Source organism: Chiloscyllium plagiosum, unplaced genomic scaffold (genome assembly GCF_037043375.1).
Source record: "Chiloscyllium plagiosum isolate Xiang-an unplaced genomic scaffold, Cpla_swu_hap1 HiC_scaffold_9, whole genome shotgun sequence".
Lineage (NCBI taxonomy): Eukaryota > Metazoa > Chordata > Chondrichthyes > Orectolobiformes > Hemiscylliidae > Chiloscyllium > Chiloscyllium plagiosum.
In genome coordinates this window covers 53,204,785-53,221,471 of record NW_028270147.1, presented here as the reverse complement: position 1 = coordinate 53,221,471, position 16,687 = coordinate 53,204,785, and the positions used below count along the sequence as shown (strand labels likewise).

Below are 16,687 nucleotides of genomic sequence, written 5' to 3'. Positions count from 1 at the left end.
TAATAGTTTTGTCATTACAATTCTAACATTACAGAATTGGTTGCCTTTAAATAACACTGTATTTCCAGGACCAACTGGAAAGGCATCAGGACCAGTTGAGAATGCACCATCAGTGCACACTGTGGCTGCTGACACATGTAATTATGCTGACACTTTTCTGGTTAGTGGCAGCAGAATCAATGTTATGGAAATTATAATTTCACCACAACCTTGCGAGAATGTTAGGTAGTTACTGGGTAGTCTCTGTGTCGTAATCTTGAGCTCTACATTGGATACATTTTCAATTTAATATTTTTATTTATTATATTTTGAATTCAAAACACTGAACATTGTGATGAGCCTTTGTGGCAACTGCAAAATCAGTGGCTTACTTGGAAAGAACGGAAAAGCTTAAGAACATAAGATATAAGAGCATGATTGGGCCTTTTTGCCCCTCAAACTTGCCCCATCAGTCAATAAGATCATGGCTGATCTGCCTCAGGTCTCAACTCCTTTTTCCTGTCAGCTCATTATAGTCGTCTATCCAGATTCCTGATATTTCAAAAATCTACCTACCTCTTCTTCAAATATTTTCTTTAATTTAGTCTTCATTAATCTCTGGGACAGAAAATTCCAGACAATAACAACACTCTTGGAGAAGGATTTTCTCATTACCTAAGTTTTGAATAGATGATTTGGAGATGCCAGTGTTGGACTGGGGTGTACAAAGTTAAAAATCACACAACATCAGGTTATAGTCCAACAGGTTTAATTGGAAGCACACTAGCTTTTGGATTGATTCTAATCTAAAAAGTGAGATAACAGAGTGTGTGTGTGGGAGTGTGTGTGTGTGTCTGGGGTGGGGGGTTGTGAGTGTCTGTGAAGAGAGTGTATGTGTGTATGCATGAGTGTAGAGTGGTCTAAGTCTCTGAGAGGATGCCTGTGTGAGTGTGGGAGTGTGTGTGATTGTCTGTGTGCGTGTTGTGTATATGTGTGTCTGTGTGTATAGGAGTGTCTGTGTGTGTGTATAGTGCAATGGTGGTCACCTGTAATGTGACATGAACCCAAGGTCCCGGATGAAGCCCTCCCTATGGGTATGGAACTTAGCTAACAGCCTCTGCTCGGCCAATTTTCGCTGCTGCCTGTCCCAAAGTCCGCCTTGGAGGATGGTCACCCGAAGGTCCAAAGTCGAATGTTCTGGACCACTGAAGTGTTCCCCAACTGGGAGGGAACACTCCTGTCTGTTGATTGTTGTGCGGTGCCCATTCATCTGTTGCTGTAGCCTTTGCTCGATTTCCCCAATGTACCATGCCTCAGGGCATCCTTGCCTTCAACGTATAAGATAGACAACATTGGCTGAGTCACATGAGTACCTGCCACGTACATGGAGGTGTCCCCACGTGTAATGGTTCACACTCTGACATGTCTTGCAACGCCTACCATGACATGGTTGTATGGAGTTGTCCTGAAAGCTAGGCAGCTTGCTGCAAACAATGATTTGTTTGAGGTTTGGTGGTTGTTTAAAGGCGAGCAGTGGAGGTGTGGGGAAGGTCTTGACGAGGTGCTCATCCTCACTGATAATGCGTTGCAGGTCATGAAGAACATGGCATAGTTTTTTCGCTCCTGGGAAGTACTGAACAACAAAGGTTATCCTCTCGGCTGCAGCACGTGTCTGTCTCCTGAGGAGGTCATTACGGTTCCTTGCTGTGGCATGTCAGAACATTGTGTTGTTGTCTGTGGGTCTGCGGTAGAGTGTGGTGCTGAGGTGCATTTGTCCAAGACGTCTTCACCTTTGACAATCAGTTCTTCATCCAGACACATAGAACGGCCATGGGGACCAAATTTGTTCCCCAATATGCCAACATCTTTATGCACAGGTTCGAATAAGACTTCTTCTCTCTGCAGGATCTCCAACCAACATTATACACCAGGTACATTGACGACATTTTCTTCCTCCGGACCCATGGCGAGGAGTCACTGATAAAACTACACAGTTTCATCCCATCATCAAACTTACCATGGACTACTCTCGACTATCTGTCTCATTCTTGGACACATGCATCTCCATCAAGGATGGACACCTTAGCACCACACTCTACCGAAAACCCACAGACAACCTCACAATGCTACACTTCTCCAGCTTCCACCCAAAACATATTAAAATAGCCATCCCCTATGGACAAGCCCTACGCGTATACTGGATCTGCTCAGATGAGGAGGAACGTGACGGGCACCTGGAAGTACTCAGAGATGCCCTCACAAGAACGGGTTATGATGCTCAACTCATCGACCATCAGTTCTGACGTGCCACAGCAAGAAACCGTAATGACTTCCTTAGGAGACAGACACATGCTGCAACTGACAGGGTACCCTTCATTGTTCAGTACTTCCCAGGAGCTGAAAAACTACACCATGTTCTTCATGACCTGCAACACATTATCAATGAGAATGAGCACCTCCCCAAGACCTTCCCCACACCTCCACTGCTCGCCTTTAAACAACCGCCAAACCTCAAACAGATCATTGTTCGTAACAAACTGCCTGGCTTTCAGGACGACTCCATACAACCCTGTCAGGATAGATGCTGCAAGACATGTCAGAGTGTGGACATGGATACCATGTACATGGTCATGTGACTCAGCCAATGTTGTCTATTTTATACATTGTAGGCAAGACCGAGCAAAGGCTACAGCAATGGCTGAATGGGCACCACACAACAATCAACAGACAGGAGTGTTCCCTCCCAGTTGGGGAACACCTCAGCGGTGCAGGACATTCGACCTCGGACTTTCGGGTGGCCATCCTGCAAGGCGGACTGCGGGACAGGCAGCAGCGAAAAGTGGCCAAGCAGAGGCTGATAGCTAAGTTTGGTACCCCATAAGGAGGGTCTCAACTGGGACCTTGGGTTCATGTCACATTACAGGTAACCACCATTGCACTATGCAGACACGCACACAGACACGCATTCCCACACTCACACAGGCATCCTCTCAGAGACTTAGACCACTCTATACTCATGCACACACATATACACACTCATCACAGACACTGACAACCCCCCACCCCAGAAACACACACACACTCCCACACTCACACATGCACCCCCTCACAGACTTAAGACACTCTACACTCACTACACACACATATATACACTATCTCTCACACTCACAACCCCCAACCCAGACAGGCACACACAGACTCAGACACAAAGACCCACATGCACACATATTTTGTGGGGTGAATTTGTACTTGCAGAGTTACATTGTACTTTGCTCAAAAACTGCATGAATTCATGTAAAACTCTGTTATCTCACATTTTAGATTAGAATCAATCTAAACATCATGGCATCGACAGAGAACACAGGGGGCTAACATCTTCAACATCTTGTCCAGCTATCACCAATTGTTACAGTTAACCTGAGAATGCAATTTTTAAAAAAAGATTTGCGATTTACACATGAAAGAAGTGAAACTATCATGGTATTTGAACAGATGAAAGACTCAACAGACAATCAAGGTATTTTTCAATGTATAATTTCAGTTACATCACACTGTAAATTTTTGCTATAAATTCTGTGCCTTACAATTGTGTCCTCCACATTCACCTGATGAAGGAGCGATGCTCCGAAAGCTAGTGTGCTTCCAATTAAACCTGTTGGACTGTAACCTAGTGTGGTGTGATTTTTAACTTTGAATGGATGAGTGTCCCTTTTTTCCTATAATTTGCTCCTTAATTTGAGATATCCCCACTAATGGAAACATCTTCTCAACATCTACCCTGTTAAACCATCTCAGAATCTTATATGTTTCAATGAGATCATCCCTCATCCTTGTAAACTCCAATGAAGAAAGGCCTCATATGTTTCCTTTTCTTGATAAGTCAATTACTTCTTCTCAACAATCAGCCAATGAATCTCTTTCAAACAGTTTCCAATGCCAATATATTCTTTTTTAAATACAGGGACCAAACTGTACGCAGTATTCCAGGTGCAGCCTCACTGGCATAGTCTATAGTTGTAACCAGACATCCTGCTATCAAATCCAACAACTGAGCAGTAAAGGCCAAAATTTCATTGTTAACAAAATGTTAATTAGCCTATATTTCTAATCAACCTGTTCAGAGATGTCATTACACACATCTGGGCAAGTAGGACTTGAACCCAAATAGTCCAGGGGTAGGGACACTACCACTGCACCACAAGGGGGCCTACCCAAAACTTCATTAGTATTTTTTAATTATTTGCTACAACTGCATGCTGACTTGTGTTTCTTGCACAAAAATACCCAGATCACTCTAAGCTGCACTGTGCTGGAGTCTTTCTATCTCTGCTTCAATAGTAGTCTGCCTTTTTGATTCTTCCTTTTAACGAAGTTTCAGCAGACATATTGAAGCCAGTTAAATGATGAACTCACATTTTCCTACATTAGATTCCATCCATCTACTGAAGAACATATTCATTTGTAGAAAATAGCTAATGTAACTAAATAATTCAAGATTAAGAATCACCAAAATGCCTGGGCTAACTCAGTCTTTTTCATAACATCTGCAAAAAGTCCTATTAATAAAAGCAATGCCACAATATATTCAAGATGAGAATTTGATTAACAATGGCAAAGGAGTAGAACAATTTTGGGAACCATTAATTCGAACATGATTCTGTTTTCATTGTCCCCATAATAACAGGTTTCAGTTTGCATCTCAAAGTTAATTTAAGCTGTCTGTCTGGACACAGATGATAAAATGAGTTTTAAGATAGCAGCTGCACTTCAAAGCGTCCCAATTTCTGTGACTGACACTGTATGTTCAACAGCAGGAAGTGCTCCCCCTCCTGTTGCTTACAAATAAAGTAAGCTATACAATAAAATATGTATTTCATAGCTCTTTATCACATGGAATACTTAATTTGAAAGACAAGAACTTTTAAAATAAAATATTTGAAACAATGCTCTATCTGCTACTAGTGTTCAATTCTAATTGGATTATGTATAATTTTGTTGAGTTCTATGTATAGTTTTGCATGAATTGTATCAATTTAAAAGGTTATAGTATCTCAATGTGATGCAGATTCTACTTAAGGCACCTGTGTAAATGATCTCATCATGGGGACGGAAGGATCCTTTTTCATATTCTTTGTGCTGTCTGTGAAAATTATCTTGCCTGCATCGTACATTCTGTAATAAGGCAAAATCAATACAAAAGCAATGAATAAGGTTGGCAGCATCTGCATTCTGCATAAATAAGTGCATTTTCTTAAATTTATTTATGATAGCTACAGAAGAGGCACCTGCCCAATTTCCAATTAATCCGGATTATAGATCAGCTCTTGAAACATTTTAAAAAGCACATCAGTCATAAAGATCCAAATTTTGTGCTATCAACTTTTTTACTGTTGTCCTATGTGAAATGGGAGCAAAAGGATTTCAAGGATTCATACAATTGGTAAAGCAATGTGAAATTAAAACATCTTATTTATGATCTCAGAATTGTTTTCCCAACAACTCACCAGATAGAAATACAGAAAAAGGAAAGTAAAACTACATATAAGTAAAACATATTTTTCAGATTTTTATGCATAATGTACCCAACTCAATTAAAGGAGTTGTTTTGGTAACAAGATAAAGAAGTTGATATTTCTGTGAATGAAGTCAAATAACAAGTGCTGGTGTAATTTATAAACATTTCGGTGCGACTTTTTTGAAGCTTTTTGAAGAAGTGACAAGGTTGATGAAGGCAGAGCAACGGACTCTGTCTTTATGGACTTCAGCAAGGCATTCAACAAATTTTCGCACAGTAGACTGACTAGTAAGGTTAGATCATGTGGAATCCAGAGAGCTAGCCCATTGGCCTGAAGGTAGGAGATAATGGGTGGTGGTGGTGGATTATTTTTTGGACCGAAGGCCAGTGACCAGCAGTGTGCCACAAGGATCAGTGCTGGGCCACTACTTTTTGTCATTTATATAAATGATTTGGATGCAAATATAGGAGGAATGGTTAGTAAGTTTGCAGTTACATCAAAATTGGAGGTATAGTTGACAGTGAAGAAGGTTATATCAGAGTACAACGGGACCTTGATCAGATGTAACAATGGGCTGAGGAGTGGCAGATGGATTTTGATTTTGATAAATAGAAGGTGTTGCATTTTGGTAAGGAAAATCAGGGCAGGACTTATACACTTAATGGTAAGGTCCAGGGGAGTGTTGCTGAACAAAGAGACATTGGGTGCAGATTCATAATTCCTTAAAAGTGGCATCGCAGGTAGACAGGGTAGCGAAGTTGATATTTGGTACACTTGCCTTTATTGGTCAGTGTATTGAGTACAGGAGTTGAGATGTTATGTTGTGACAACTTTTGGAATACTGTGTTCAATTCTGGTCTTCTTGCTATGGGAAGGATGTTGTTAAACTTGAAAGGTTTAAGAAAAGATTTACAAGGATGTTGCCAGAGTCGGAGGTTTTGAGCTTCAGGGAGAGGCTGAATAGGCTGGGGCTATTTTTCTTGGAGCATCAGAGGCTGAGGAGTGACCTTATAGATGTTATAAAATCACGAGGGGCATGAATAGGATAAACAGTCAAGGGCATTTTCCCAGGAGAGGGGAGTACAAAACTAGAAGGTATAGGTTTAAGGTGAGAGGGAAAAATTTTAAAAAGGACGTGAGGGGTAACTTTTTCATGCAGAGGGTGGTGTGTGTATGGAATGAGCTGTCAGAGGAAGTGGTGGAGGTTGTACATTTGCAGCATTTAAAAGGTGTCTGGGTGGGTATATGAATAGGAAGGGTTTAGAGGGATATGGGCAAAGTAATGGCAAATGGGACTAGATTAGTTTAGGATATCTGGTCAGCATGGATGACTTGGACCAAAGGGTCTGCTGTGTGCTAAATTAAGGACAAGAAAGTTGCCTTTGGGATATGACTTTTATATGCTGTAATACATGTAGATACACAGCTAGAAATAATAAACACTACATTGGAACATAGAAACATGAGTAGGCCATTCAGCCCCTTCAGCCTGCCCTACCCTTCGACGAGATCATGGCTGATGTGTGGACTGACTCCATATACCTGGCTTTGTCCCATATCTCTTAATATGTTGACTAAACAAACAATAATCTACCTTATTGTTAAAGTTAACAACTGATCTAGCATCAATTGCTATTTATGGAAGGGAGTTTGAAATCTGCACCATCCTTGTGCTTTCTAACATCTCTCCTAAACAGTCTGGAACTACTTTTAGACTAAGCCACCTAATTCTAGAATCTCCAACTACTGGGGATAATTTATCTCTATCTATCCTGTTTTTCCCTGTAAATATCTTAATAACTATCAACATAGTTTTCTCCATTGACCAATCACCAGATAAACATCAAACCTGAAGCTAAGTATTCATTGCCAAAGATGTGGTCATTAAGATGTTTAAATAGGGGAATCAATATTAATAAATACTTTTCAAAACCTGGAGATATTTTACTGATGCTAAAACTCTTGTAGGTGAATTACTGCTATGTGGCATTTAAATATAACTACCAATATAAGTTCCTCCTTCCTCTATGAGGTATTTGCACTGATATATCCTCAAGAAACATCTGATACTGAAAGGCAGTAACAAAGGTTACGGTCATCTAGATCACAGAGAATAGAAATTGGACTGCAGGCTGTAGATCAGTCCATGATTATATTTATCATTGGTAGATGTATCAGCAAGTGATTCAGAGGATAAAGAAATAAAGAGAAAGGTTTGGACACTACTGAGCTAAAAAAGTGTGGTCATAAATATATGAAAATAGATTAACTATTGGTAGATATAGTCAAGTATACCAGCTTCAAATATGTATATGAAGTACATTTTAACGACATCCAAAAGGCAACATTAAACAGCATACCTCTGGTTTGTTGGAAAAAAACAAGGTTTACTGATTATGTACATCAATTCATTCGCTGGGGATTCTGTGTCTGTGAAATGGAGATGATCCTTTGTGATGTGGTTAATTTCGGTTTCTTTTGTTACCAAATAGCGTGTAGCACCATCAACTTCTTTAGGTAGCTGGTCCTTCACTGGCATTATACGGATCATTGTTATCTGAAAAACAAAACAACTGAAGGATAGACTTTGCTAAATGACTAAATGATAAGAATTCATTGGTGCATCAAAAGACACAGGCTCCTGATAGATAAACAAAAGCATTGTTTCTTAAAGGAAGTCATAGAGCCATAAAGATGAACAGCATGGAAAAAGACCCTTTGGTCCAACTTGTCCATGCCAATCAGATATCCTAACCTAATCTAGTCCCAATTGCTATTACTTGGCCCATATCACTATAAACCCTTTCTATTCATATGCCCATCCAAATGCCTTTTAAATGTTGTATTTGTACCAGCCTCTGCCACTTCCTCTGGTAGGTCATTCCATACATGTACAATCCTCTGCATGAAAAAATTGCCCCTTAGGTCTCTTTTAAATTTTTCCCCTCTCACCCTAAACCTAGGCCCTCTAGTTCTGGATTCCTCCACCCCAGGGAAAAGACCTTGCCTACGTACCTATCCATGCCCCTCATGAATTTATAAGCCTCCATAAGGTCATTCCTCAGCCTCCAACGCTCCAGGGAAAACAGCCGCAGTCTATTCAGCCTCCTCCTGTAGCTCAAATCCTCCAACCCTGGCAACATCCTTGTAAATTTCTTCTGAAACCTTTCATGTTTCGCAACATCTTTCCGATAGGAGGGAGACCAGAATTGCACACAATATTCCAAGACTGGCCTAACCAATGTCCTGTTCAGCTGCAACATGATCTCTCAACTCCTGTACTCAATGCTCTGTCCAATAAAGGAAAGCATACCAAATGCCTTCTCCACTATCCTATCTACCTGCAACTCCAATTTCAAGGAATTATGGACATGCACTCCAAAGTCTCTTTGATCAGCACACTCCCCAGGACTAAACATTAAGTTTATAAGTCCTGCTCTTATTTGCCTTTCCAAAATGCAGCATTTCACATTTATCTAAATTAAATGCCATCTGCCACTCCTCAGCCCATTAGCCCACCTGATCAAGATCCTGTTGTACTCTAAGGTAACCTTATTTGTTTTCCATTACACCTCCAATTTTGGTGTCATCTGCAAATTTACTAATTATTTCTTCTATGTTCACATCCAAGTCATTTGTATAAATTATGAAAAGCAGTGGACCTAGCACTGATCCTTGTGGCACACCACTGGTCACAGGCCTCTAGTCTGAAAAACAACCCTCCCCCACCACCCTCTGTTTTCTACCTTCAAGCCAGTTCTGTATCCAAATGGCTAGTTCGCCCTGTATTCCATGAGATCTAACCTTGCTAACCAGTCTATCAGAAGGAACCTATGCCAAGTGGACTGCAGTCAAATAATAGGAGAACACATCACCACCATCTCAATGATAACAAGGTATGGGGTAACAGCTGCTGACCTGGATTGTGGTCATTCATTGTTTCATGTCATTCAAGTATATTCCTCATCATTGTAACTGAAATCACATTACTATATGTTTAAATAAACTGTATTTTTCACTACAGTTCAGTAGCTTTTTGGATATGGTAAGAGAGTCAATTGTGTGAACTGAAATCGGAGATAAGGATGCACAATGTAGGAGACTTTCCATAATGGGTGGATGCTAAAACATCTATGGGATTTATGTATTCTGCTCAGTTCAAATTTTATTAAAGCCTATTGGAACATGAGCACGTTATAATGAGAATGGTTAGGAAGATCTGGCTTTCTTAAGGTAAGACAATAAAGTTTTAATGAAACTGAAGTTTTCAACAAGTCTTGACAACACTGACATTTTTTTAAAATACTACAGCCATTGAGGGGACATGGTTTCACTATCTGGGTCAGCTGCTGTCATCCCTAGTTACCACTGAGGTGGTGACGAGTTCTCTTATTGACTGACTGCAGTCCACTTGGTGAAGGTAGACTCATATGCTGTTGAGGGCAGAGTTCCAAAATTCTGATCTAGTGACAATTAAGGAATGGCGAATTTCTATAGCGAATCCTGTAGGTACACGCACTGCTGATAACATGTCAGTGATGAAGGAAGTGAACGCCTTTGGGAGCAAGTTACTGCAGATGCCGGAATCTGTACTGGAAACAAAAAATGTTGGAAATCACAATTGGTCAGGCAGCATCTGGGGAATGAGTGCAAGTTAATATTTCAAGTTGAGATGGCCCTTCAGCAGCTGAGGTTTTTGGATATGGTATTAATCAAGCAGCCTGCTTCATCCTGGATAGTGTCCAAGCTTCTTGCATGTTGAATCTGCTCTCAGAGAGTATGCCACCAAACTTGTTGATAGTGGGCAGGCTTTGAGGAGTCAGGAAAGGAGTTACTTGCTGCTCTCATCTGTTCTAGTAACCACAATATTGATATGGCGAGTCCAGTTCAGTTTCTTGTCAATGGTAAACCCCAAGATGTTGATAGTGAGGGATTCAGTAATAGTAATGCTATTGAATGTCAGGAGGTGCTAATTAGGTTCTCAATTGTTAAAGATGGTGATTGCCAAGTACATGTATCTTACAAGTGGCAAGTATCATTTGCGAACCCAAGGTTGAATATTTTCCAGGTCTGTGGCCTTTGGGCATGGACTCTCTCAGTATGAGAAGTCACAAATGGTACTAAACAAAGTGCAATCATCAGCCAATATCCCCATTTCTGATCTTACAATGGAGGGAGGATCATTGTTAAAGCAGCTGAAAATAGTTGAGTTGTGGATACTAGCCTGAGGAACTCCTGCAAAGGTGTACTGGTGCTGAGATGACTGACCTCAAATATCCATACCAACTTCCTTTGAACTAAGTATTACATCAACCAGCAGCAAATTGGCCTCTGATTCACAATGATTCCAGTTTGCCAGGGCTGCTTGATGGCACGTAATGTCAATTGCAGCCTTGATGTTAACAATAGAACATTCACCTAATCTCTGAAAATAAGCTTTTTTATCCATGTTTAAACTGACATTACACTGAGTCAGAAGCTGAAGTTGGTCCCTGATGGAATACAATTAAGCATTCAGTAAGCAGGTTACTTCAAGCAAGTGCTTGGTGTTGCTGACCTCTTCCTACACTTTACTAATGATTGCGAGTACACAGATGGAGCAGTAATTGGTTGAGTTGAAAAATTCATGCTTTTTGTGTGCAAGAAAACCTGGGGCAATTTTCCACATAGTATCTATATTGGATCAGATTGGGTTAGAAGAATGACTAGTTTTGGAACACAAGTTTTCATACAATTGCTGAACTATAGCCATGGTCCATAACTGTTGCAGTGTCCAATGTCTTCATGCATTTCTTTGTGTGCAGTAAATCAAATTGGCTAAAGACTGACATCAATAATGCTGGTAACCTCCAGAGGAGGAGGATGAGATGGATCATCACATCTGGCTGAGACTCATTTAATCTGCTGCGAACACCTGCCATTGAGGAAGGAGAACCTTATGGACTCTGATCCGCCAGTGAGTTGTTCAATTGTTCACCACCAATTATGATTGGATGTGGCAAGACTGCAAGGGAATTTGGTTGTGTGATTGATTAGCTCTATCACTTATTGTTAATTCCATTTAGCATACAAATAGTTTTGTGTTGAAGCTTCACTGGGTTAACACTTCATTTTTAGATGTCTGGTGTTGCTCCTGGTATGCTCTTCTGTACTCTTCATTAAATTACAGTTGATCCTCTGGCTTGATGGCTATGGACATTGCTGCTGATAGTCAATAATGCCTCACTTTTGTCTTATGATGCTCGACCTATTTGAAATTTATCCCATTCAGCATGGTGATAATGACACACAGCTCCACAGAAGGTATCATTAATGTGAAGGTAGGTTTAATCTATACAAGGACAGTACAGTGGTTCCTCCTACCAAAAATACTATGGACAGATGCGTCTACAACAGGCAGATTGGTGAGGATGGGATCAAATAGATTTTGTCTTTTAGGGCTCGACTAACTTGGTTAGTAATGATATTGCTAAGACACTCATGGTGATGGACATTGAAGCCACCCCATCCAGAATACATTCTGCATCGTTGCCACTCTCAGTGCTTCCTCCAAGTGGTGTTCAATATGTAACTGACTCATTTGCTGAGGGGGATAGGAAATACATTGTAGTCATCAGGATGATTCCTTGCCCATGTTTGATCTGATGATATGAGATTTCATGGGGCCTAGAGTCAAAGCTGATTACTCCCAGGCAACATCAGTGGGGCAGGACATACCCAGGGATGGGTGATGTTGGTGTCTGGGACAATATCTGTAAGGCATAGTTCCCTGAGTATGACTATGTTAGGTTGTTGCTTTACAAGTCTGAGATAGCTCCCCCAATTTTGTCATAGTCTCCCAGATAATAGTCAGGAGGACTTTGCAGGGATGATATACTGTTGTCATTTCCAGTGCCTTTGTTGAAGCCAGGTAGTCCATCAGTTTCATCCCTTTGAGACATTTTAGCACTTTGATATAACAGAGTGTCCTTCTAGGCCATACCAGAGGGAAGCCAACTACAGTCATGCCACTTTTGTGCTGCCGCATTGATAATATAGAAATGAAAACCTTTATTGGATGTCTCAGGGTGACAGTAATATTAAATATTCAAGAAAATATCAGTAGAACATGATGAATACAACACAGAAAATGCTGGAGAAACACATTAGGTCTGCTACTATCTGTGGAGAGAGAAAAACAGAGTTAATGTTTAGAGTCTGATATGATTCTTTTTCAGAACTTCTTCTGTTTTCTCTCTACACCGATACTGACAGATCTGCTGAGTTTCTCCAGCACTTTATTTTCACATTTCCAGCATCTGCAGTATCTGGCTTTTATTATGGTGAATAAGGCATAATATTTATCACAATTTATCTATTTAGACTCCTGGTTTGTACTGGTAGAAATTGGTCAGCATAGTTGATGAATTTCTTTGTTTACTAGTCAAATAGCAGAATAAAAGCTTTTTAACTGGACCAAGTGTAAAGAAGATAGCCATGGATCTTGTCTGGAGTTTTGTTGCTGTATACTTTTATTCAATTAATCATTTAAAATGTATTCAAAAGATCTGATGTCACTGGAAAGATAGGCTATTTATTGCCAATCCTTGATTAAAATTTGAGAATGTGGTGGTGAACTGTGCTACAAAGCTGATCCCTTTTTTCTAAAAGCTATTTCTTTTCTCAAGGATACTCTGCCCTTTATGTATTTTCAGATGGGACGTAAACTGGCCGGGCTCCGATTAGACTCATTTGGTACAGAGATGAAAAGGATTTTGAGAGGCCTTTTGGTTATATATAAATGAATGAGACTTCAGGCCAAAGTGGTCATGTTTCAGAAGTGACCTGCATAATGGAAGGGGAGTGGTCAGCTCTCTAGCTGAGCAATTCAGTCCAGAACTAGTTGGAAGTTCAACAGTAAGCTGTGTGGAAACAGGCTCTCTTTCCTTCTGCCCTTCTAACTTCAACCTGTAAGCATTTGCTCCCTTTGTACTGTGTTTTAAAGGGGGATTTGCTTATTGGGACTGTTGTATATATTCAGAACAGTATAATTAAGTCTAGTTTGGATAGACTGAGTTCTGTAGGGATTCCTTATTCTGTTCTTTGTGTTTCATTGTGTAATTTTGTGAATAAACTTTTGCCCGTTTTAAAACCTAGTAGTCAACCTCGCTAACTTATTCCGGGTAATTTTCTCTGTTCACTTACTGAAACAAATTGCAAAGTTATGGTCTGGGCTGCCTGCTTAAGAATGTTTTGCGTGGTCTGGCCTAGTCCATAACAACTATGATACTCCGATCGCAAAGTAGAAACATGTTGAATGGGAATCTGCAGAATCATTCCTATGATGTAAATTAATTTGTCTATGACCTACAATAGAACAAGTGCAATGCAAAATGGTTATCAATTGAGCAAATAAAATTGTCATGAGACCCTTGACTGGCCTAATGACATGTATAATATCTATATCTATACATTATAACTCATCAAAGCCAATATCATTCATGCTTTCTGCTTGCTTTAATCTCACTGTTTAATATCTTGTACAAACATTCCATCATGATATCTCCTAGATGAGAAAACTTTGACCTGATCAATGCAGAAAGAGATAATTTGGTCCTCTGCATCAACACAAAATAGAGTGCAACAATCGTTTAAATTTAGTATTAAACAAGTGAAGATTGTTTTATATTTAGTGTAAAAAATCAAATATGTTTTTGCTTAAAGTTGCTACATTTGCAGATTACGTAATTAGCCTCAATACAATGTGGCACCAACAACTGCTTTTACATTATCATCTTTGTACATTTAAAATCTCCTGTTCTCCTAAAATGAGGAAGGAAGATGTTAATATTCCCTAAGTATTCAGGCATTCTTATAAAATGTCCTATAGTTTGAAGCCTTTTGAAAAATAATTTTCAGTAAATGAGTTAAAGCTTGCCTGAGGGTCTGAAAGGTTTGGAGGCTCATGGCTATCCCACAGAATAAATTCAAACAAATCCTCAAAAATTTCGCCCCCAGCATGACGATAATAAATCAGACCATGGAACAGATCCCTCTGTAGAAAACTAGTCACAGGATGACCTGTAGAAATAAAATTAGTGAAATGCTAAAGAAACATATTGGTTTCTGCATGAAAAGAATGGATACAAAAAAATGATATAAAGTACAATATATAAATATGTTCAGCAGGTATGTGTTTTATATTACTCCAGACTCTCTGGCCAGATGGAGCTACTTACTAGAAGTATTTGCCAGTAATAATAAATCTCATTTAACTCAAGTGAGCTGCAAACAATGAAGAAAAGCACTCTGGCTTTTTCCCTTCCTGTATTTATTTCCTTTGTTTATTCTAAGGAGCGGTGAAGTAATTCTGACATTGCATCGCATCTCTAAATTATTCTAATGGTATAAGAGGCCACTATTTGAAAAACAAACAGCTGCAACCTAAAGCACCAGGAAAATACACAAGAAGGACAAATGTTACAAGCGGTGCCATTGGCACAGAGGTATGAAAGCATTTGATAAATTCTGATTTACAGGTAGATCAAAATTCCCACGGAGCTTATTGATGTCCTTTTATGGCCTACAGATATGCACACTGGAAACATTGGTTCATCAAATCTAACCTGAATAACAAGACATATTGATTTTTAAAAGTGTATTGGACTTCTAGGTGAACAGATTTTACTGCATTACTGTTTTCTACTCTTCATTTCTTCCTCAAGTAATTCAATAATATGTCAGACAAGATTTTTCCCTTTGAAATCCAATGCCGATTATTTATTATATTTTTCATATCTTGATGTTCCGCTATTCTCTCCATAGTAACATTTCCATTGTTTATCTTACTACTGATGTTACGCTGATGGTCTATAACTCCCTGGACTTCTGTCATCTTCTCAAATGTTGAAATTACATCAGCTATCCACCAGCCCTCTTCACTGCATTTTTTTTCTCTAATAAATTATTAAATTTGTTTAGAAATGCCTCTGCTATCGTTTGCCCTATTTCATTCAAAATACATGGACAGGTTCCATCAAGAGCAAGGGGTTTATGCTATGAGATTGATATGTTTATTCAATACATCATTCTTTTATTACCTATCTCATTTCTTTGCTTGTGATTCAATATCATGTTTACTTGTTCAATCTTCTCGGTATATACCAAAGGGAAATAATGATTTCATATATCAGCAAGCTCTTTCTCATTATCTGTGGTATTATTGTATTTACCTCTTAATGGTCCCATTCACATCACAGCGTTCCTTTTTATTCTTGTGTTTGTAATCTGTCAGATTCAATCTTTGTAGCTGAATATCTCATTTGCATGATAGTCTACAGCTCTTGTCTATCTAGGAATTGGAGGAGGACTATGAGAAGGAAGAAGTAAAAAGAAATCGTAGCAATGGGAACCTTTTTCAAATGCTTTACTTTGTTTCATCCCCATTGCCCTGGGGATCTTCAGATCAATGATGTCATCAACTTTTATGAGGAAGAAAGCATGTGAATTTAATGATTAGCTGGATGTCTGTTGGAAGGAATTACATCTATGATGAGTGGAAACATGGTTTCTAGTCACACCATCAGATGGCCTCATGCATAGAGTCGCAAAGGAGTGCTACAAAAACCAGGATTGATTGCATAGATATTTTTAAAAACCATGTTTCCATGTTGTATAGTTCAGACGGATTTTAATTGAGATAAATATGAGGTGCTGAATTTTGGAAAGGCAAATCAGGGCAGGACTTATACACTTCATGGTAAGGTGATGGAGAATGTTGCTGAACAAAGAGATCTTGGAATGTAAGTTCATAGTTCCTTGAAAGTGGAGTTGCAAGTAAATAGGATAGTGAAGAAGTCACTTAGGGCTTGCCTTTATTGGTCAGATCATTGAGTAGACAAGTTGAGAGGTCATGTTGCGGCTGTACATGGCATTGGTTAAGCCATTTTTTGGAATAATGCATTCAATTCTGGTCTCCCTGCTATAGGAATGATGTTGTGAAACTTGAAAGGGTTCAGAAAAGATTTACAAGCATGTTGCCAGGGTTGGAGGGTTTTTGCTATAGTGGGAGCTGAATAGACTGGGACTATTTTCCCTGGAGCGAAGGCTGAGAGGTGACCTTATAGAGGTTGACAAAATCATAGAACATAGAACATTACAGCGCAGTACAGGCCCTTTGGCCCTCGATATTGCGCCGATCAGTCATACCAATC

At 39.5% G+C, this 16,687-nt stretch overlaps 1 protein-coding gene across 1 annotated transcript in view; it reads right to left on the bottom strand.

Annotated features, from left to right (window-relative positions):
* frem1b (Fras1 related extracellular matrix 1b) overlaps positions 1-16,687 on the bottom strand; it is a 193,334-nt gene that overhangs the window by 113,888 nt on the left and 62,759 nt on the right. The window contains exons 10-12 of the mRNA XM_043699276.2: positions 14,413-14,555; positions 7,856-8,052; positions 5,061-5,151 (exon numbers count right to left, since the gene is read on the bottom strand). Of these exons, the coding sequence (XP_043555211.2) occupies positions 5,061-5,151; positions 7,856-8,052; positions 14,413-14,555 (431 nt within the window). The remainder of the gene's footprint in view (positions 1-5,060; positions 5,152-7,855; positions 8,053-14,412; positions 14,556-16,687) is intronic.